This window comes from Aotus nancymaae, unplaced genomic scaffold (assembly GCF_030222135.1).
Source record: "Aotus nancymaae isolate 86718 unplaced genomic scaffold, 86718_ANA_hifiasm-v0.15.2.pri h1tg000008l, whole genome shotgun sequence".
Taxonomy (NCBI): Eukaryota; Metazoa; Chordata; class Mammalia; order Primates; family Aotidae; genus Aotus; species Aotus nancymaae.
In genome coordinates this window covers 26,718,899-26,740,665 of record NW_026988419.1, presented here as the reverse complement: position 1 = coordinate 26,740,665, position 21,767 = coordinate 26,718,899, and the positions used below count along the sequence as shown (strand labels likewise).

Below are 21,767 nucleotides of genomic sequence, written 5' to 3'. Positions count from 1 at the left end.
CTACTCAGTATACATACTGAGTATCTATGTATACAAAATCACCCTAGAGACTGGGTCACTGATGTATTTCACATGGATAAAGTTGTACAGTTAGGCTTGGACCATTGTAAGCCAAAGAGAAGATGGTGTCCATATTCATACCTGCACACATCTGTAATTCTGTGAACTAAGTGTTTGGGCGAGTTGCTCTTATTGGTAAACCTAATCTTCATATCTATCCAAAAATAAATTTTAATACTTATTTAAATTAGGCTTAGCTAAAATAAAGTATTTCAAAATGTATACAGACTTCAGAGATGGAAAAAGAGAAGAAACTGTGAGTAACAGTATAAAAGGGAGATGCTGGGATAAAGGTAAAAATGATCCAAAATAGATAGATAGGCAGGTGATATGGAGTAAAACAAGGTGGGAAAGCCCAAGAAGCTTGTGCCTAACAAGTATCTGGAGTTTTGAGTTTGGTTGAATCATAGCTCATGGGGAGACAGGGGAGACAGTATCAGTTAATGATTAAGAGCATGGATTTAGGGGCTAGAAATAATCCTGGGTTTGAATCCTGGCTCTACCTTTTGCTCTCCAATGACTTTGGGAAGTCACTGGTGTGAGGATTAAATGACATGCCTTGCTTAAAGCATATGGCATAGATACTGGCACATAGTAAGTGCTCAGTAATTATTACATTAAAATAAAATTACTGGGCAGGTCTTCTGGTTATTTCAGTTATTACTCTGAAAACATAAAACTTAATGTGTAAAAATGCCCTACTGCCTCTCCCACTTTTGTATCTTTTTTTTAAGCCAAATTCACCCTTGTCAGTACAGTCATGGTATTAGAACATTTCAGATTAAAAAGCTTCCTTGTTTGATTTTTATCATCTCTAGTAATCTGCCCCTGAATGTATTTCTCAGGAAGATAAGGGTTTAAACACTCCTGTCTCTAGTTTGCTGATTATTATTTATTCCATCTAGATTACAGTTTCATTCCAGCATTCTGGGGGGTCCTCAGCCTGGCTGACTGAGAGAGGAGGGATACCAGGGACTGGGGGTGTGGGGATGGGGTGAGGGTAATGCTTGTTGGGCAGGGAAAGTGCCACTAAGTAAGTTTGGTGTTGGACATGGTGATGGTGAGGTCATACAAGGTATTGGTGATTTATGTCTCCTGGCCTTTTATCTCTGGCAGTGCTTTTGAGCCCACTGTCTATTAATTTATTGAATTAAGTGTACATGTTTTTAAAGTATGTTCCTAAAAACAGCTACTTCTAAAAAAAGTAGAAAAAAGTATCTTATCAGACATTTGTATACTTAAGTAATATTATGATTCAATTTAAGAATAACATGAATAATTCAATTTAATTTAAAAATAATAAGTAAAATAATTAAATTTAAAAAATTCTTCCTTTTAATCTTTTTTCTTTAATTAATGGATCAAATATTACAGATTTGATCTATGCATTATTACTTCATGCCTAGTGATCAAAACTATGGGAAACTTAGAAATTCCAGATGGCTTTTAAAGCTTTCTCCCTACCCCCATGTCTCTTTTACATGTATCACCATTATTCTACAAAGTACAGTGAAAATGCCGTATCTGTTCTTTTTTCTTCACAGGTGTGTAGTAATGAAGCCACCTGCATTTGTGATTTCACCTGGGCAGGGACAGATTGCAGTATCCGGGATCCAGTTAGAAACCTTCACCCGCCAAAGGATGAAGGACCCAAGGGTTTGTGTGATTTCAGTTTCAATTCATGGAATACTGAATTCATCAACACTGTCCAGTGCACCAACATAACTTTCTAATTGATTTAAGAAGAGACATATAGGAATATCTCTTTTTGCCTTTTTGCCTTTAAAGTATATAATTTATGTTACTGTGGAATTAAGGATTTTGATATATCATATTTTTAAAATGCATTTGAATTACTTCTTAGTCTAGAACTGAGATTGGGAAGAAGTAAATATACACATTTTCTTTAATACAGTGTTCTTTTTCTTTAAACCTTATTCTTTTTCCATAGTCACAAACTATTTTGCCTAAGCTAGTTTGTCTAAGCTATGCCATTTTTCTAATAGATCAAATCTTTTTGGCTGACATGAGGTCTGGTTACTTTCCAATGTTGGAATCCCTCCAGAAGAAACTTGTCACCTTCCAAGCTCTTTTTGAACACTCTTTTGATTAGGAAGGAGTTGGAATTCTTCACAGAACTTTTGTTCTTCAAAGAAAATGCAAAAGATCTGGACCTTTGTTTTAATCCATCATTAAGAGGAGAGAAATTAGAATTTTGGGATTAGAAAGAGACTCAGAGGCCACCTGGGCCCACTCTGTTTTTGCAGATGAGAAGGACCAGGCCCTAAGGTCAGGTCACTTACTACAGTCACCTAGGTAGTGAGAGGCAAGGCTGGAACCAGGACCCAAGTCCCAAGTGCCTGATCTCAGACTCATATTCTCTACCCATTATATCATCTTTTTTTCTTTCTTTCTTTAAGATAGGGTCTTGCCCTGTCACCCAGCTAAGAGTACAGTGGCACAATCATGGCTCACTGAAGCCTCAAACTGCAAGGCCCGGGGATCCTGCCACTGTGCCCAGCTAATTTTTCATAGAGACAGGGTTAGGCTTTGTTGTCCAGGCTGGTCTTGAACTTCTGGCCTCAAGTGATCTTTCCACCTTGGCCTCTCAAAGTGCTGGGATTATAGGTGTGAACCACTACACTTACCTCCTCTTATGTCATCTTTTTTTTTTTTTTTTTTGTGATGGAGTCTCATTCCATCACAAGTAGCAAAATCTTGGCTCACTGCAATCTCTGCCACCCGGGTTCAAGCAATTCTTCTGCCTCAGCCTCCTGAGTAGCTGAGATTACAGGCACCTGCCACTGTGCCCAGCTAATTTTTACATTTTTAGTAGAGACGGGGTTTCACCATCTTGGTTGGGCTGGTCTTAAACTCCTGATCTTGTGATCCACCCGCCTCGGCCTCCCAAAGTGCTGGGATTACACAGGCATGAGCCACCACACCCAGCCTCTTTCATCATTTTATAATGTAATCTGTGTTATCAGGAGTATAGTAATTATTTTTCATTATTCTCCCCATTCCCAACCCCTCATATGATTTTCAAAGACCTTGGAAAACCGTCAGTCACGACAGGCTTACTACAGCATCTATAACATTGTACCTGAGAAACCAAGAAAATACTAGAACCAGTTTTTTTTATACAGGGATGACATTGTATATCAGCTTCTTTATCATGGTCCTGCTAATAGTCTTTTGTAAGTAACTGCCATGCTTTTCTTTGACAGGTAGGAAAATGCATATAGGAATAGGACCATTTTGATCAGCTTAGTTTTGGATGAAAGTTTATTGAAACTCTCTGAACTTAAGTATAGTTTATAGGGGAAAAGATGGTTTCAGATGCAGATGAAGCTCTATAATCCTTAATTCCTGAAGAGATTTAGGCTGATTCAGGCACATGTGAATTGTTCAGTAATAGTGGGTGTGTTAAAATACATTTTATGCATTTGCTTAATATGCCCATGATATTAAAATTCTGTAGAATCATAATCACACCCTCACAGTCTATTTCTGTTCTCCTTCTTCTATTTCTAAAAGGGAACGTATTCCACTTTTACACTTAGTCTTTTGTTACTTTAAAACTAGAACAAAAAATTCTTGGATCCACCTTCTGAAGTTAGATTTAGAGAAGATTTAAGCTCTATCAAGAGAAGCCAACGTTCATTCTTTCCAAATTTCTCTCCACAGTGTGTCTGTGATTTTTTTTTTTAAGATCTAGATGCTATTTCCTCAAGTGATGTATAAATACGCCTCAACAGATGAGCAGAGCTAAATTTACTTAGACTCTGCCTTTTTTTCTTTAAGTAGGGTAGGGGATTATTAATTGTCTGGTTCTATAATACCTGTTCCCTGTTCCTTCACCCACCCATGCCTGAAACACTTTGGAGGGATTACGTAAACAAAGCTATATTCTAGAGGAAGAGTACTCACAGCTCCTTTTTGTTTTGTTTTGCTTTATTTTCTCCATTTAATGTGGTAGTATCCCACATTATCTTTAAAAAAAAAAACTTTTTTGATCCTTCAAGTAATACATACTTATTGTAGAAAAATTTGAAAATACAGAAAATATTAAAACTCAGAGGTGCTCAAGATAAGCATTCTTGGGCCCAGCGCAGTGGCTCACACCTATAATCCCAGGACTTTGGGAAGCCGAGGGCAGGTGGATCACCTGAGCTCAGGAGTTTGAGACCAGCCTGGCCAACATAGTGAAACCTTGTCTCTACTAAAAATACAAAAATTAGCCGGACATGGTGGCATATGCCTGGAATCCCAGCTACTTGGGAAGATGAAGCACGAGAATTGCTTAAACCCAGGAGGCAGAGGTTGCAGTGAGCCAAGATCGTGGCACTGCATTCTAGCCTGGGTGATAGGGTAAGACACGGTCCCCCTCCTCCACCCACCACTCCTAAAAAGAGGCCAGGCACAGTGGCTCATGCCTGTTATCCCAGCATTTTGAGAGGCCCAGACAAGTGGATCACCTGAGGTCAGAAGTTCAAGACCAGCTTGACCAACATGGTGAAACCCCATCTGTACTAAAAATACAAAAATTAGCTGGGCATTGTGGTGGGTGCCTGTAATCACAGCTACTCAGGAGGCTAAGGCAGAATTGCATGAAGCTGGGAGGTGGAAGTTACAGTGAGCTGAGATCGTGCCATTGTACTCCAGCCTGGGTGACAGAGCGAGACTCTGTCTCAAAAAAAAAATAAAAGAGAGAGATAAGCATTCTGGTGTGCTTCTTTCCTGTTGCATGTTTCTTTTGTCATTCTTAATGAAGACAATAGAGTCATAGTAAAGGTATCCATTGGTTCTAAAATTATTGAAAACCTTATGAATCTCTAATAATTTTGATTAAATTGAAAATAAGTCATTAATTGAAATAAATGAATTAGTTATTTTTATAAATATTTAGATTTCCAGAAAATCAAGCAATTTTCATACTAGTAAAATAATGGCTTTTATCTATAATGACTAGCTATATCTTTTTAGCCTCTATTAAAAAATCTATTAATATACTGCTAAAACAGAAATTTAAAAATGTTAAAACTTTATGTAGACTTTATTATTTTTATTTTTAATTGTGATGTTACAAGAAGATTCCAAGTGAGAAATTATGTGCTTTACTTTTCTTTTAATTCGGTTAGCAATTATTTATTGACTATCTACTATTTAAAAGATAACATATGCTTGGCACACAGACACTCCATAAATATTACACTCTTCTCTTTCAAAATATGTAAAGGAAATGAGATGCTGCATGCTAGTGCCACTTTTCAGTTTATCCATATTCATTTGTTTTGTTGCCTTGTCAAAGAATAATAGGTAATGGACTCAAGTTATTAAAACAATCAGTGCTTTACTGACTGTAGGCTCAGCAGTGTGTGAGACACTAAGATGTTTCTCAAAAACTGCATGTTGTATCTTTTTTCTCATGATCCAACTGGTTTGGTTGTCACTTGCCTGATTGAGCACAGTGTTTGGGCCCTCCCCAAATGCTTGCCATTTATAATGGGCACCACCCACAGTGGCCAATCATATTCATAGATGAAGGTTTTCTATATAGGTGCAGGAAGAGAAGAAGAGAGTATTAAAAGTACTTAGTTTTATTTCATGAAATGAAATAAAATGTGCTTCCATTATAGAGAAAAAAATTCAAGAAACATAATGAAAATATGTCCTTTTTTATCGTGAACATGGGCATAAAAGATAAATTGTACCCAATTGCCCTTTGGATCAAGACCAAATTAGTAAAAATAAAGGCAAATTCTGTGACTTCATTGAGAATATCAGAAATGAACTGACATGTTTTGGATATTTCTTTTATTTTAACTATAAGTTCCCAGAAGAATAGGAAATTCAACCTCTCCTTCTGTGTGGGGACTGGAAACATACCTGAAAGCATTGCCACTGTAGTCACCCTGTACTGCTACAGTTGTCTGCTGTGGACCCACAATTTAAGGCATGCTGTATTATTCACTCCAACTTCTCAAATCAAACTATTGAAAGATAAGAAATAGGATCTTAGCACACAAACCACGTGAGCAAGGATTTTTTTAAAAAGATTGGCCAGGCGCGGTGGCTCAAGCCTGTAATCCCAGCACTTTGGGAGGCCGAGGCAGGTGGATCACGAGGTCAAGAGATTGAGACCATCCTGGTCAACATGGTGAAACCCCGTCTCTATTAAAAAATACAAAAAATTAGCTGGGCATAGTGGCATGTACCTGTAATCCCAGCTACTCAGGAGACTGAGGCAGGAGAATTGCCTGAACCCAGGAGACAGAGGTTGCAGTGAGCCGAGATCATGCCATTGCACTCCAGCCTGGGTAATGAGCGAAACTCCGTCTCAAAAAAAAAAAAAAAAAAGATTTTTGTTACATGGTACTTTATTCATTTTTTTCTACATTGTTGTTTACTTCACATACAAAAACCCTTTTTAATTTCATTTTTAATTTTTTTTATTTTGTAAGCCTAGTCCTTCTCTCGACTCTTTTCCACTGAAATCATTATAGAAAATTATTTTGCTTTGTTCTACAAGGACAGAATGTATTTTAACTCTGTTTAAAAGACCTAGAATTCCCTCCTGTTATAGGGAGATCCACATCAAGTACCCTAATTATTGTCTGTATGTAGACACTTTCTCAAGGTGCTTACTGTAGAATACAGTGGAACTTTTCTCATTTGATAGTTTACATCACCATTATAAGAAAGAAGAGAAACTGGCACATAGCTAATGTTTTCAGTGATATGTATGTGCAGAGATATTATTCCTGGGAAGCTTTGGTCACACCTTTTTATCACAACCACACTCATCAAATCAAAGATAAAAATTCAGTCTAGATCTGTCGTTTCACAAATGAGAAAAGTAAGTTAGTTTTCAGGGTTAACAGTGAGCCAAGAATATAACATAATCACCTTATCTTGAGCCAAATACTTTTTTCTGTTACTCCACACTCCTATTTGGAAATTGAATAATGGGACTAGGCACAGTGGCTCATGCCTGTGATCCCAACACTTTGGGAGGCTGAGGTGGCAAATTGCTTGAGCCCAGGAGTTCCAGACCAGCCTGAGCAACATGGCAAAACCCCGTCTCTACAAAAAAATTAAAAAATTAGCCATGTGTGGTGGCGTGTGTCTGTAGTGCCAGCTACTTGGGAGGCTGAACTGGGAGGTTCACCTAATCCCGTGAAGCTGAGGTTGTAGAGAGCCAAGATCGCACCACTGCACTCCAGCCTGAAAAACAGAGTAAGACCCTGTCTCAAAAAAAAAAAAAAGTTGAATATTAAGTTATTCTACTAGTTTTTATAGCACAATAGTAAGTAGAAGCGAAACAGGTAGTAATCAAGCTTATTAGCTGATCCATTACTTGTCATTGGTGCTTTTTATGGAATTAGATAAGAAAGGAAGTATTATATTATTAGCATTTAGTATTTTTAAAACAATAGTTTTGAAATCTTACTTTCTAAGGTATTAACCTTGAGGAGTATTTAGTGCTTACATTTACCTTTTGCAATATATCCTTTTGGCAGCTGTCTTTGTCAGTGCACAAATCTTTGACTTTATAGTTTAGATGATTAGATATGAGAAGTTATCCTTATCATATATGATTACGTTCATGTATGATTATGTGTTAACCTGTATATTTTTCTCAGATAACAATGGCCTTATCAATAATCCAAGGATATACCAAGCTAAAATTTTTTTTTAGTAACTGTTAATTTGTTTCAGTTCAGAAAAACTCTATATTTTCATTGACAGCATACACTGAAATATATTCTTACATGAAATTATTTATTTTGCATCCTTTTAGACATTTGTCCTTGTAGCTAAAAATGAACTTAAGTTTTTCCTTTTATGGAAAAGAGGAAAGAGATCTGATTGTTATATTAACATCTTGAAATATGGAGCTACATACCAATATTATACACTAATGTATAAAGAGTTTATTTAGTACTTTTCTTTTTTTTTTTTTTTTTTTTTGAGACGGAGTTTCACTCTTGATACCCAGGCTGGAGCGCAATGGCGCGATCTCGGCTCACCGCAATCTCCGCCTCCTGGGTTCAGGCAATTCTCCTGCCTCAGCCTCCTGAGTAGCTGGGATTACAGGCACGCGCCACCGTGCCCAGCTAATTTTTTGTATTAGTAGAGACGGGGTTTCACCATGTTGACCAGGATGGTCTCGATCTCTTGACCTCGTGATCCACCCGCCTCGGCCTCCCAAAGTGCTGGGATTACAGGCTTGAGCCACCGCGCCCGGCCTTATTTAGTACTTTTCTAATCTTGAATTGTGGTGGGATAATAAATCCCTGAAGAAAGTCCATGGAGTGCAAATGATGACTTTGATGCCTCCTGCCTGTGAAGTATTAAAGGATACAAGATTTTAACTCCCTTTGGAATCACGTGGAGGAAATAATGCACCTTCTTATTTGAGAAACTCTCTAAAAATAAGGGGGGAAAAGCCACTCAATTTCAAAACAGCACATTTTCAAAATGTCTGAAGCATGACTTGTCTATAAAGAAATTCTACATATAAAATAGAAAATCTTTAAAAAAAGGAGAAAATTTATAGTTTTTGGTATTTTATACTTATCAAAAATTATTTTAGGACAAGTAAACCTAGATAGCAGGGATCAAGACTAAAAATAATAATAAACCAACAAGTAATGGAAATTTAAGCAAATAAACATGAAAACCTACTGTTAGGTAATAAACAGATTCCACAAACACATTATACTGAAAGATAAGTGTGTCAAAGAGTTAGGGAGCAAAGTTAAGTTCCTAGTACAAGGATTGTGTTGTCAGCTAGAAGCTTTAAGAGTTCCATCTCCAGGTTTGGTAGGATGAGAAAGAGAATAAGATGTATCATTGTGCATCCAGCATAGTTCCTCGAACAGAAAGGTATTTAATAGGTAATGAATGAGCAAATTAATGCATACATTAAAGAATAGATAAATTAGTATAGAAGTAGAATTTTTTTCAATGAGATAAATTCTTTGTAACTATGAAAACCAGCTGCAACCTTCATTTTCAAGTATGTTCCCTGTAAAAATCCACCCACCTTTGAGCTACTCAGTTAATTTATGTCAAGCTGATGCACAAGTAACTTTACTACTTGCCAGAACAAACTTCAGCACCCTCTAAAGGAAGAGAACAAAAGCAAAGCAGGATAGACAAAAGAAAATCTCTGCTAGGTCTAGGTTAAGTCATTTCTTTAAGAGGTAACCACGTTCAGTATAATGACAAAGAATCAAATGGCACTTTACATGTATTTGCAGGATACTGTGCAACTCAGAGTAGTGGGAGGAAGGGAGAACAGGGAGGGTAGGGATGCTTTTTAAAAAGCTTTTTTCCCACTTTTATCTTGCTTTAGCGTTGAGTACTTACCAGTTAAGAATGTAGAGGTAATTAGTCTTTCTTATTGGAGATTACAGACTATATCTGTTTATCTTGAATACCCATTTGAAGCCTCTGTAGAAATGTCTAGTTCCTCAGGTTGTATTTCTAAAACCTACCTGATGGCTTGCCTCATTGTCTTGTTTCTGCAGTGAGAAATTATATCCATAGCAAAGACTAAAGTCTTTTTAAATTATTTTTATCTTTCATATAGTTCTTATAATTTCTAAAAAAAATTAACACTCATTTAGTATCACAATTTATGGGAGAGGGTTTCTTTCTATTATTTAGCATATGTGGCTTATATAAAAATTGCAGAAGTCGTAGGACTCTCATGAATTGGAACTCTGAGAACCAGTGCCTAAAACTTAAGCAAAAAAAAAAGTTATAAAATAACGTATACTTGTTAATTTGGTATTCTGAAAGCAATGGTTTTCTAAGGTCTTTATTAAAATGGGGCTTTATATTTGGAATACCTTTTAATCCCAGTATTTGCCTCTATAACTTGAAAATCAGAGTAGTTCAGGTGGTTTTGCATTCTAATGCATTGTCATATTGAGGAAACATTGCTGCCAACTTCTGTGTTGGTCTTCTTTCCTTAGTCCTCAACGCTCTCAGGGAACTTTCTCTGTTCTCTGTTGTGTCCCCATCTTTTTTTTTGTTTTTTAAGAATGCAGGTTGTGCTTAGCCAATGACAAAACTAGAATTTCTCCCTCACATTATTATCCTTTGATAAGTAAAAGCAGTATACAGTTGCTTAACAAGGTTAGAAATCCAAGATTCTCTCTTCCTTTGGGAGAATATTTAGCTAAAATGGTCAGTGAGTCCAATAGTAAGCCTTAAAAAATGGTGGCTTTGAGTCGTGGGTCTTTGTTTTGTTTCACTGTCTCAGAGCACACAACATGTGTGAAGGTTAGCGTTGTTGAAGCTAATCTCTCTTTCCATGGGAAAGGTGATTTGAAGCCAGTCCTTTTGATTCCTATAGAAATATGAGATAACGTGTATATATGTCCACACACTTGTGTGCACACAGGCACAGACACACAACTGCAAACAATGTGTCTTCCCACTTTAATACTAAACTTCATTTTGCCTTTATAGAGGGAACCTTGGGGACCTCCACTCATTCCAGGCCCATTTTCCAGGATAGGAAAGCTGTGCACAGAACCAGTGATATAAAGTTATTCAGACTCTCACTCTGGTAGTCATCTATCACTTGGTGATCTGAAGCAATTAATACAGTTTTCCAGAGACTCTAACTTTCTATCAGTGCGTAGTTTATACACTGGTGATGATAACACAAAAACCAGAAATCCAAACATTGCAGAGTTATTTGAAATATACTTTTCAATAAATTCCCAGGTTAACATGTATTTAATTTTAAAGCTATTCTGTCTTAAATTTCTAAGGATGCTCACAAAACTGAATGATATATTCTGAATTTTGAAAAGATGTAGCTTCTTAGGTATATTTAACAGTTTGAAAATGTTATAAACAATTACTAATGGTTCATTACTTTTGTAATTAAAATACAGATTTGCTGTTACACAATTTAAATTTTAAATTTTACCTCACATCTGGTAGGAACTATAACTGAAATTGAATTATTTATGTGTTTATAAGTATGTATAAGATACTATGCTTTTTAAAAGTAGGGTGTGTAGAGTTTGAAGGTAAATTCAGAGTTATACTCAAATATCTTCAATGGGTATATAGATCTTAATTTCCAATCTATAGCAAAAAAATTCAGTATTTAGCTGACTTTAAAGCATGTCCTGGATAGATTATTTTGTATGTTAGTGAAATTAGTGTGCAATTTCCTTTGTTAAAAAATCTCCTTTTCCCTCCACACAGTGAATATGGCCACAAGCAGGCTAATAGGGGCCGTGGCTGGCACCATTCTGGCCCTGGGGGTGATTTTTGGAGGAACAGGGTGGGGAATAGAGTAAGCATCCTTGCCAGTTTCAGACTGTTTCTGTGTGGTGCCTGGTGTGTGAGGTGATGCCTGTACCTGACTCCGTGTCTCGTCCTGTTGACTGTGTTTCCCATGGTAGTGTACTTTGTGGTGTGACCTGAATGTTGCTTGTGTCCTGTGTTTTTCTTGTGTCCTGTAGAACCTTCTCCTGTCTGGAACAATGTGGGGCATAACATAACACTGGGTGTGCTTCCGATATCTTCACAATTCAGGCAATAGTCCCAGTACTTCCATTGCTCCTCCACTTTGTAAAAGTAATTTTAAAATACAGACTTTTTTTCAACCATTCATTGGCAAAAATACTTTTATGTGTGTGTTTTCTCAGGATTCTTGTAATAAAGTTAACCTTTGCCAGTCAAATTTACATATACAACTAGGAATTATCAACAGTTATAGCACTTTTTAAAGGTAATAAAAATGATAGCTACTATTGTTTTCTTCATTTCTTTAGAATGATATAGGAGGCTGCAGCTTCATTTTTTAAAAAGAAGATATTTAGTGTAGTGCCTTCCTATTTTTCCTATAAAATAGGTTAATAATTCAAAATTGAAGTCTACATAAATATTTGGAAGCAAGGAGCCTTAAGAATGAAAAAATATTTAATCCAAACCTGTATAACCATAAGCAAACAGCTGCAAATCACCTGGTGGGTTGGTCTTCAAAGTAGCCAGGGTGTGAATAAATGTATTGTGTGCCACTTGCCCATAAAGCACTCACAGAAATAACACCCTAAATCAAAGCATCTCACCCTGATGCTTTGATTTAGGGTGCTCTGTACTTGATCCACATCCTCAGAATACCTGTCAGTTCTCCATAGGACTCTGCTTCCTAAGATTGCTCATCTGTAGGTTAAAAGATTATCACGATTTTTTTTCTTCTCTCTCTAATTAGAAAAAGAATGTTTAAGAATGACAAATGTAGCCCTTTACACCGTCTTTTCTATCTACTGTGGTGGTGGTAACACTTCAAAGTGGCCCAGGAATGAATTACCAGTATCTTCAGGAATCACTAGATATCTTTTACTCAGCCACCCCCAAATCATGGGCTTATTGTGAATATCAGACATGTTTTTCTTTAGTCCCATTGGTTAGAACAAACGGGTGCTCCTCTTACCTACTGGAATTGGGAGACCCAGGCACCAAAATAGCATCAAGAGGAAAGCAGGTTCATAGTTCACACCTGTGTTGGAGATGACATGAGCCTTCTTCCTCCTGGATTCAAGGACTTTGACCAGACTTAGATCTTCTTAACTCACATCTCATCACTATGGACTGTGAAGCTGGTTAGCACAGGGGAAGCTAGACATACTAGAAAAGGGATTTTGTTTCTCCTATGTATTAGGAACCAAAGACCATACCAGAAATAAAAATATTTAGAGACAAGAACTTTGTCCTGTAAAATTTCCCCTTGGATCTGTTGTCTGGTTTATATATAGGAGAAACATTCCTTTTTCAGGACCAGTTCCATGCATGCATTTATGTGAAATTCCTCCTTGACAAATGGTAGTTTTCTGAAAACCATCCCAAATGCGTTTTTTAATGATTGGCTGTAATTTTGGTGTCCTTAAATGTACTAATTGAAAGGATCGATTTTAATAATCCTTCCTTTAAGTCTTAGAGATAGGCAACATCAAAGAGGCCTTTGTTGTAAAACATAGTCCTTGTTATAAGCGTTCGTTTTCATCAGTCATTCCAGTTTTGTTCATTTGTAACTATTTCTAATTGTGACAGGTAAGTCTGTGTAAGTGTATATATATTTTTCCTAAAGACAGATTTGTTACTTTTGGTTTATGAGCACCAGTTGTCTATTAGCTTACTGACTTTTTTCCTTCAAATTCCAAGTTTTAGCATAATTGCTCAAGTAAATATAGCTTTTAAAAAATAATATAGTACAATATAGACTGTCTTAACATTTTTTAGTTTAACTGATAATGTTCATTCAGTGGCTAGGAATTCCATGGGCAGGAGTTTTTTTTGTTATTTGTTTTTTTGTTTTATTTCTACTCCTTAGTTTGTAAGTCAGGAATCATTTTTCATGAGTTACGTATTGATTCTAATCCTAGCCTATGTTTTCTGAAGCTAACGAAGTACAAATTATATCCAAAGCATAGGGTATGTACATGGTTATATGTTTTTTAGTGATTGTTTTGAAATTTGATTCTCTGTTGAAATGTGGGGAGGAAATACATGTAAATGGAATAAAGTTTCATTAAAACAGAGGTTAGCAAACTTTCTGTAAAGGGCCAGATGGTAAATAGTTTTGGCTTTCAGCCTGCAGGGTTGTTGTCTATCACAACTTCTCAACGGTGCTGTCTCAGCATGAAAGCAGCCATAAACAATATGTAAATGAATGTGCATGGCTGTGTTCCAATAAAACTTTTTTGCAAAAACAGACAGTGTGGCCAGATTTGGTCTGTGGGCTCTGGTTTGCTGACCCTTGATTTATAGGATATGTTTTAGAGTCAAACAAATCTGTGTTCAAATCTTGCTGTTATCACTCACTAACTTCTAGAAGACTCTGTTTCCTCCTCTATTAAACAAGGATAGTCATAGTTCCCACCTCATATGATTTTTGTAAAGGTCAAATGAGATACTATATATGTTAAGTGCTCAGAACTGTGTCCGGCACATAGTAAGTGCACAATACAGTAGCTAAACTATTTTTATGGCTCTCATTATTATTATTATTGGTGTATCACTAAAGGCAACTGAGATTCATTCTCTAGACGGTCAGTGGTTAGTCTTATTAAGAGCATGTCACAAGCCCAGGAGCCTGAAGAGACCTGCACCCCTTTGCAGCTGTCCTCTGCCTGCCCACCAAGCCCTGGGTGATCTCCAAGTAAAAACACAGTGTGCATGCAATTTGAGTGCTGCCAAAGGTGGCATCCATTTATGTACACAGTTGAGGGCACTGATGTGAGCAGAAAAGAGAATTTTTACACAGAAATGAATGTATACACAAAACTTGAGGATTTTAGAGAAACTAGTGATATTGGCTTTGTGATTCCTGGAGCAGGGATAGATAGGACTGAAAGTATTTTGTTGTTAGGGGACACTATACCTGCATATTAGCATCCTGAAGGATGTGATATTTAAAGTAATTATTATACTAGGTTTAACGTTGCTTAGATTTTAAAATGCTGAGCTTAAGGAGAGGAGTGAGCAAGTGGACAGGAGTTACCTGAATATGGATTAGCTGTTACTCAACAATCGATAGAAACGCCACCTTATCTTTTCTTTCTTGCTGTCCTTTGGCTCTCTGCTTTTTTACATCTCTAAGCCTCAAAGTTCTCTTAGTAATCAATGGGAACTTTAAAGCTATTCTCAGCTGAATCTAAGGAATCTTTTTACTATTTCCCCAAAATTACCCAAATGAGAGTTATGCTTCCTTATATCTTGCCTTTGGAACCCCATTTTGGTCTTTACCACTGTAAGGACCATGAAGAAGTGTATCTTTGAGAGCAAGGCTTCAAAAGTCAGATGTTTATTGGTGACTTCCTTCTGACTGCTAAATTTTAACTGTCTCCAAGTGGGGAATTAAAAAGTTAGCATTCAGACCACTTTTAGGTGCTTTTTGGAAGGGCATTGTAGCAGAATGTTTTTCCTTTCCTCCGTGCCCCCATTTGTCAGTCACATGGAGCTAATCTGAATGCGATGGTGTTCTCTGTTCGCTTTTACTTACTTGATTTATGATACTGGGAAAGGGGAAGAGAATAAGAATGTGCCAAGACAGCAAATGGGGCCTATTTGCTTCAAATTCTGTGAAAGGTGAATTTAATGGAACTTAATTGTCAATGGTGCAGAAACTTTAGATTTAAAGGCATATAAATCCAAGCAATCGCTCACCATAACATTTAAAGTGCAATTAAGCTAAGTAAATAAAGGCAATTTAAATGTTTAGCCATCTTTTACACAGGATATTTACTTCCTGAAACTGCTTAAACTGCCTTTCCCTTGTGGTAACAAAAGTGGTTGGTTCATATGACTCTCTTCCCATGATCCTTTGTCACAGGTCCTAGTGCCACCAATCTCATAATAGGCTCCATCGCTGGTGCCATCCTGGTAGCAGCTATTGTCCTTGGGGGCACAGGCTGGGGATTTAAGTAAGCAATGCCGCATGTCTTCGTCTCAGTGGCTCTGGCACTTCTCTTTTCTGCTTACATAACCAAGTTTTGAGTTCCTGCTACAAGAGTTTAGATTCTATCAGTCAAACTGCAAAAAATAAGTCTTTTTCATTCAGAAATGGGTTAGAAAAGAAGAAACACAGACCCCCAACTGTCATCTTCAGGGAAGTGGGAAATGGGGAAGGAATTCATATACACTAATTTTTAAGGAGAACAAAGAATCTCTTCAGTAGAAGACAGTCCAGCTTCTAAGAGCAGGCATTCTGAGATACATTCATTTATACACAGGTAATCAAGGAAACCGTGTAGTTGAAAATAGGTGGATGTAAATTGCTCGTATCTGTTTCAAACTTGTTTATAGTCCACTGATATTTTGAAATTTTTACAACCTAAGTAATCATGCAATCATTACTTGTATTTTTCATGTGTAACATAGCATATGTAGCTTTGTGATTTAAAAAGCTTTATAGTTTAATAAAAACAGATTTAAAAAGTATTTGTATAGTTCTCAACCAACTGAATTAGTTTTAAATCAGAATTTGAAAAATGTGGCTTTGTGACACTTAATATTTTCTAATCAAGGACTAAATATTGACCTGACAGGTAGACTTGGTGTGTTTTCCTAGTGACCTTTTAGTTTGGATGGCACACTGATTACTGAACTAAGATTGTTTAAAGAGGCACACTAGGTATTCACAAATAAACCTTAATTGTGATCAAAATTTTTAAACCTGATTTATCCAGGTTGGATGTTTCTACACTCCAGAATCATTGGATAATTACTTTTTATACCTTATCATGCTATAATGACTTGATGATTATGATTTGTAGGTAAGCCCTCCTGTACGTCCTGTGATAAATTAAGTTTCAGCCAGATTTACAGAAACAAGTTTAAGTGGAAATAAGACCATTACCCAAATTCAAAACCCACCTTGCCTCCATCTGGTTGCTCAGTAAAGGAAGCTTTTGCCCTGAACTATCTGAATAATTGCCCTAATTATAAACTTTATAAGTCTTATATTTGAGTTTTTGAATTCAATAAGTTTGAGCCAGCTAAAGTGTTATTATTAGAAGCTGATTAAATAAACCAAAGATGATTTAAATACATTCAACATTTTCTGCCAATTTGTTATAATATTAAGATTTAATGTCGAGACCATCCTGGTCAACATGGTGAAACCCCGTCTCTACTAATACAAAAAAAATTAGCTGGGCATGGTGGCGCGTGCCTGTAGTCCCAGCTACTCAGGTGGCTGAGGCAGGAGAATTGCCTGAACCCAGGAGGCGGAGGTTGTGGTGAGCCGAGATCGCGCCATTGCACTCCAGCCTGGGTACGAGCGAAACTCCGTCTCAAAAAAAAAAAAAAAAAAAAAACATTTAATGAGTAAGCCTACAGTTTTTGAGTGCCTTTAACTTGAAATAGTATTATAAAATTATACTTCTTTTCTCTTGGTATATTTATGAAGTTGAACTTATTTAGTAAAATAGTTTTGGCATCAGTGTGTTTTCAAAAACACACACATAAAATGGGCAACTCAGACTTAAAGTTACTGTTTTGGTACATTGCCCGCATAGTGAATCACGCATGTGGCATCTAGCAAGAAAGATGTTTTTGTTTGGGCTGGCCTAACTCAAGCAAAACTTTTCTTAGTGTTCCACTGCTACAAAAAAACTCATTGACCATTATAGCACTGCCATACTCTGTTAATATTTTATAATGCTTCCTTGAATTTTTTCATAAGTATGCCTCAAGAAAAATAAATTTGGATCATGCCCAGGTTTATGCCTCATTTGGCATTAAGAAATCCTGGGTTCAAAGGCCTGGAAAACAGTCTATTGCTAATCTTTGCCATCTAGTCACATGCAATGCCAAATTTATCATTGCGGTGTTGGAGAGAAGAGCACACTATTCTGTAGCAGGACCTCAAAACAGTGTGGCCTGGCCTAGCTCACAGCTTGAATTGCATGTTTCTTTGGGGAAAAATGGAAAAGCCTTTATCACTGTGTATATAAGTGGATTAGGCCCTGTAAAGATTATTTATATCTGAGAGAGTGAGATCTCATTATCACAAGAGCAAAAAACAAAAGGTGGGGGATCAACACTTAGTGATGAGAAACAGCCTTTGCTGACTGCTGCCTGGTTGTTGCTGTGTAGGGACCTGTACTGCTGAGCTAAGTCAAAGCTCCTTCCTGTGCCCTAGAACTCTAATCATCACTTTCAGGGAGAACTGTGAAAGCCACACAATAGGGTGAAGCAAAGAAAATGATGAAGAATAAGAATAATTCCAGAACGTGTAACTTCAGGAGTTTACATTGGAGAATGTGCTACTCCTGAACAACTATTGGTTGCTACATGAGGGTCTTAATTTGCTTTAAATTTTAGTAGCAGCTGTGTGGTTGTCTTCAGCTTTAAATAACACTTCTCCCTTGTAATAAAAGGCTTTTGGTGCTGAGTGATAATGTTTAGGTTTTCCCACCATTTGGTCAGTTTTGGAGATTACTAGTCTGGAGATAATTCGTAAGTATAATTATTTGCTAGTTGAATGGAAAGCCTTTGGGTTTCATTGAGTTCAATGTAAATGTTTGAAAAGAGATTCCTTTAGAATCAGAAGTTGAAAATAATTTGTACAAAGATTGTTCTAAATACTGCTATTGGGAATCCCTCCTGATACCAGGTTTTTATTTCAAGAAGAAAAGTTGGTAAAGTAACCCGAACAATTTGAGGGCAGTTCAACTTTTAGATTGAAGGAACATATAGTAACTGCTCAGGGAAAATACTGCTTTTTCCTAATATCACATTTCTTTAGATGTACTAGTGAGTAATTTAGATGTAGAAGTATCATACCATATGTGACCCGCTCAAGTATAAATGAGAAATACAGCTGTGCTCTGAGCCCTGACCTGGCCTGCCATTCTTTAAAGTTCTTAAACTATATTTCCTCTGAAATAGGTGGTAAAAAGCATGAAAATGTGTGCATGCCTGTGTGAATGTGTGCACATTTGTGTGTGTGAACTGATAACAAAGATGTATCAAGATTATTATAAGCTGAGAATAATACAAATTTAAATTACATACTTCCTTTTAGTAGAGTAGTTGAGTCAGACATCTTTGGTTAATGCAAACAAGGCTTCCACAAGCAAGGTTGTGGATTTCCTGAAGAAATTTTTAAATGCTTTGTTTGGTAGATTTAAAAAAAACATTCTTACATATTGTGTAATGTGATGGGTAGTAACTGTTGCTTAATTTAACTTAGTATCTTTGCTTAATTTCTTTTTTTGGGGGGGTGGGGGAGGGGACGGAGTTTTGCTCTTGTTGCCCAGGCTGGAGTGCAATGGTGCAATCTTGGCTCACCACAATCTCCGCCTCCCAGGTTCAAGGGATTCTCTTGCCTTGGCCTCCCGAGTAGCTGGGATTACAGCTATATGCCACCATGCCCAGCTAATTTTGTATTTTTAGTAGAGACAGGGTTTCTCCATGTTGGCCAGGCTGGTCTCAAACTCCCGACCTTGGCCTCCCAAAATGTTGGGATTACAGGTGTGAGCCACTGCGTCCGGCTAACTTTGCTTAATTTCATACTCCACAAGTATGAGGTTACTAAGGGTATGATTAGTCTATTACAGATTCCCAGGTATTGAGGGTCTTAGGATTTTCTCTATGAAATGCTGTGAAAAATGAACGTAGGCATGTGGCATACCAATTTGCTCTACTTCTGTATCTGCATTTATTTTCATTCACCCCATGCTCCTGTTCCTCCCCGGCACCCACACACACAGAATAAAGTTATGAGCTGTGGTGCAGAGATGACAAACCTTTGTCCTGGTTGACTTATGAAGACCTGTGACACCTACCCAACAATGAATAATAATACCGCTTGAATCGACTGTTAGAGCTGTTGCTTTTACTGGACATTAGAAAAAGCAGGATCACTTTAGTAGCATCTCCCCTAAAGCTTAGGAAAGGTGAAAAGTATATGAAAAGATAATTTCGTATCTCCATTTAAAAGTGAACAGGATTGCCTTCAGCGCTTTAGACATGGCTGTTTATCTGATATTTCCTAAACTTGAATGTAGGGTTTTAGATGTGAGCAAAGTCATTTACATGGACTTTAGTAGGTGATGGTGGTAGGAAAAGAGAAATTCTAGGTGATGGTAGGAAAAGAAATGAAGGTAATAGTGACGACTTTTGTTGACAATTGAAATAGAAAGGACTACAGGATGAACACTGAGCTATTCCAACCATACTGTAACACCTCAGTCTGTGGAACCTCATTACCACATCTTACTCTCCCACTACTTGCTCTGTCCATGGGATTCAGTGGCCGAGTGGGTTTCAATAGTGGCCATACTGGCCTGGCATAGTTACTCCTTACATTAAAGTTGTTAATTTAATATTCATAACCCCGTGTAATTATCATATGTGGTTTCTTCTCTCTGAGAAGTTATTTGTGTTACAAGCTCATGCTGAGCCTTACTCTGGGTCTAAGAGATTCTGTCTGGCCTACATTCCATTTTATTGGACATGTTAAAGAAAAGGCTGTTTATGTACTTACACAAAATGAAATTTAAAGAGCTATATCTAGACTATTGCCAGAAACATTAAGAGTTATCTGAGGCCGGGTGTGGTGGCTCATGCCTGTAATCCCAGCACTTTGGGAGGCTGATGTGGACAGATTGCCTGAGATCAGGAGTTTGAGACCAGCCTGGCCAACATGGTGAAACCCGTCTCTACCAAAAATACAAACATTAACAGGACATGGTGGTGCACGCCTATAATCTCAGCTACTCAGGAAACTGAGACAGGAGAATCCCTTGAACCCAGGAGGCAGAGGTTGCAGTGAGCCGAGACCACGCCATTGCACTCCAGCCTGGGCAACAAGAGCGAAACTCTGTCTCAAAAAAAAAAAAAAAAGTTATCTGAATGTCAAGTCAGATACAATCTGAAAGGAACTTAATATTGCTAATTATATTTTCTCAAAAGAGTAAATACCTTTTTTGTGGGGGTCTTTTGACTTTTACAGAATTAAGAAATGGGATTAAATTTGGCTAGTCTTTCCATGAGGAGTATAACCAGGCTGCTGCTTTTTTGAATCCCATGACTGTATCCCAGTCCAAAAATGAGAAGCCTAATTCCCTTAATACCTGGGACTGCTGAGTTAAGCACTTTCTCTTTCATGGTGCCAGGCTGGCCAGGAAGATCAGTGCATTTCCCTGCCCCAGCACCCCAGGGAAGTAAGCTCAGTGTAAGGTGGCTTAGGATGGATTGGGCTAGGGGGACGTCGCTGGAGTGCGGGAGGTGACGATAAGAATGTGGTAACTGTGGATTCACACATGCCCTTGAAAGATCTAAAGGCTTTCTAGCTCAGAGATGGTTACTGTTACGCAAAGAGTTTTGCTTTAATTTTGTGTAGTTGTTTATGTGTGTAATGTATATTGTACACAAAAGTCCAGATTATTTCAGAAGTAGTAAAAATTGATGAAAGCTGTGGCAATGTAAGCTTTATGGATTATGCTAGTGTTTTATAATGATCCAGAAATACCTTGCAAGTTATGATAAGAAAGTTAATTACCTTCAGAATCCTAGTGAGCAGAGGGTATTCAGAGGAAACTGTTATGGGAGAAAGACAGCAAGGACCTACCTACAATAGTTGTATTTTCACATTTAAATTGAACTGAAAGAATTTTTTTTTCATAGAGGAAATTCAGGCCTTTCTCAACATACAGTGGCCATAGTGGTTTTACGATTTATATGTGAGGCACCCTCACAGTCCGCTTGCCTCAGGAACATTCATCTCTGTCTTCATTGTGGGGTCGCCTCCCTTGTTAAAGGAGCTCACCTTCCACCTGCTGGGACATCAGTGGAAGAGCTAATGTCCTGGAATGCCCCATTGATGTTCAGAGTCCATTTTCATCCAAAAAAATATATAGTTCTGCAGGATGGCTTGGCCTCTTGGTCTGACCTGGGAACCCAGTGATCCTGAAGAGCAATATTTCTGTAAAAAGGTGCAACCGAAGCTTCAAAAACAAACTTTTATAAAGAGCACAAGATTTTGGACACCGGAGGTTGCCTGTGTGCCAGACTGAAATGGAATTTCCTATCTCCATTTAAAAATGGATTTTGTTGATGTTATGACCTTGGACATGGCTACTTATCTGTCATTCCTGAAGTTGAATGAAGGAATTTAGATGTGGGCAATATAGTCATTTACATGCACAGTGCTAGCT

The 21,767-nt window shown here is 37.4% G+C and overlaps 1 protein-coding gene across 4 annotated transcripts in view; it reads left to right on the top strand.

The window, feature by feature from the left end:
• The window catches only part of ADAM23 (ADAM metallopeptidase domain 23), a 190,703-nt gene that overhangs the window by 163,874 nt on the left and 5,062 nt on the right, over nucleotides 1-21,767 (top strand). For 2 of the 4 annotated variants that reach the window (XM_012446320.2, XM_012446323.2), the window contains exons 24-25: nucleotides 1,605-1,716; nucleotides 15,434-15,524. In XM_012446320.2, the coding sequence (XP_012301743.1) occupies nucleotides 1,605-1,716; nucleotides 15,434-15,524 (203 nt within the window). Of the gene's footprint in view, nucleotides 1-1,604; nucleotides 1,717-11,301; nucleotides 11,393-15,433; nucleotides 15,525-21,767 lie in introns of all 4 variants that reach the window. The other 2 variants (XM_012446321.2, XM_012446322.2) reach the window with 2 other exon arrangements.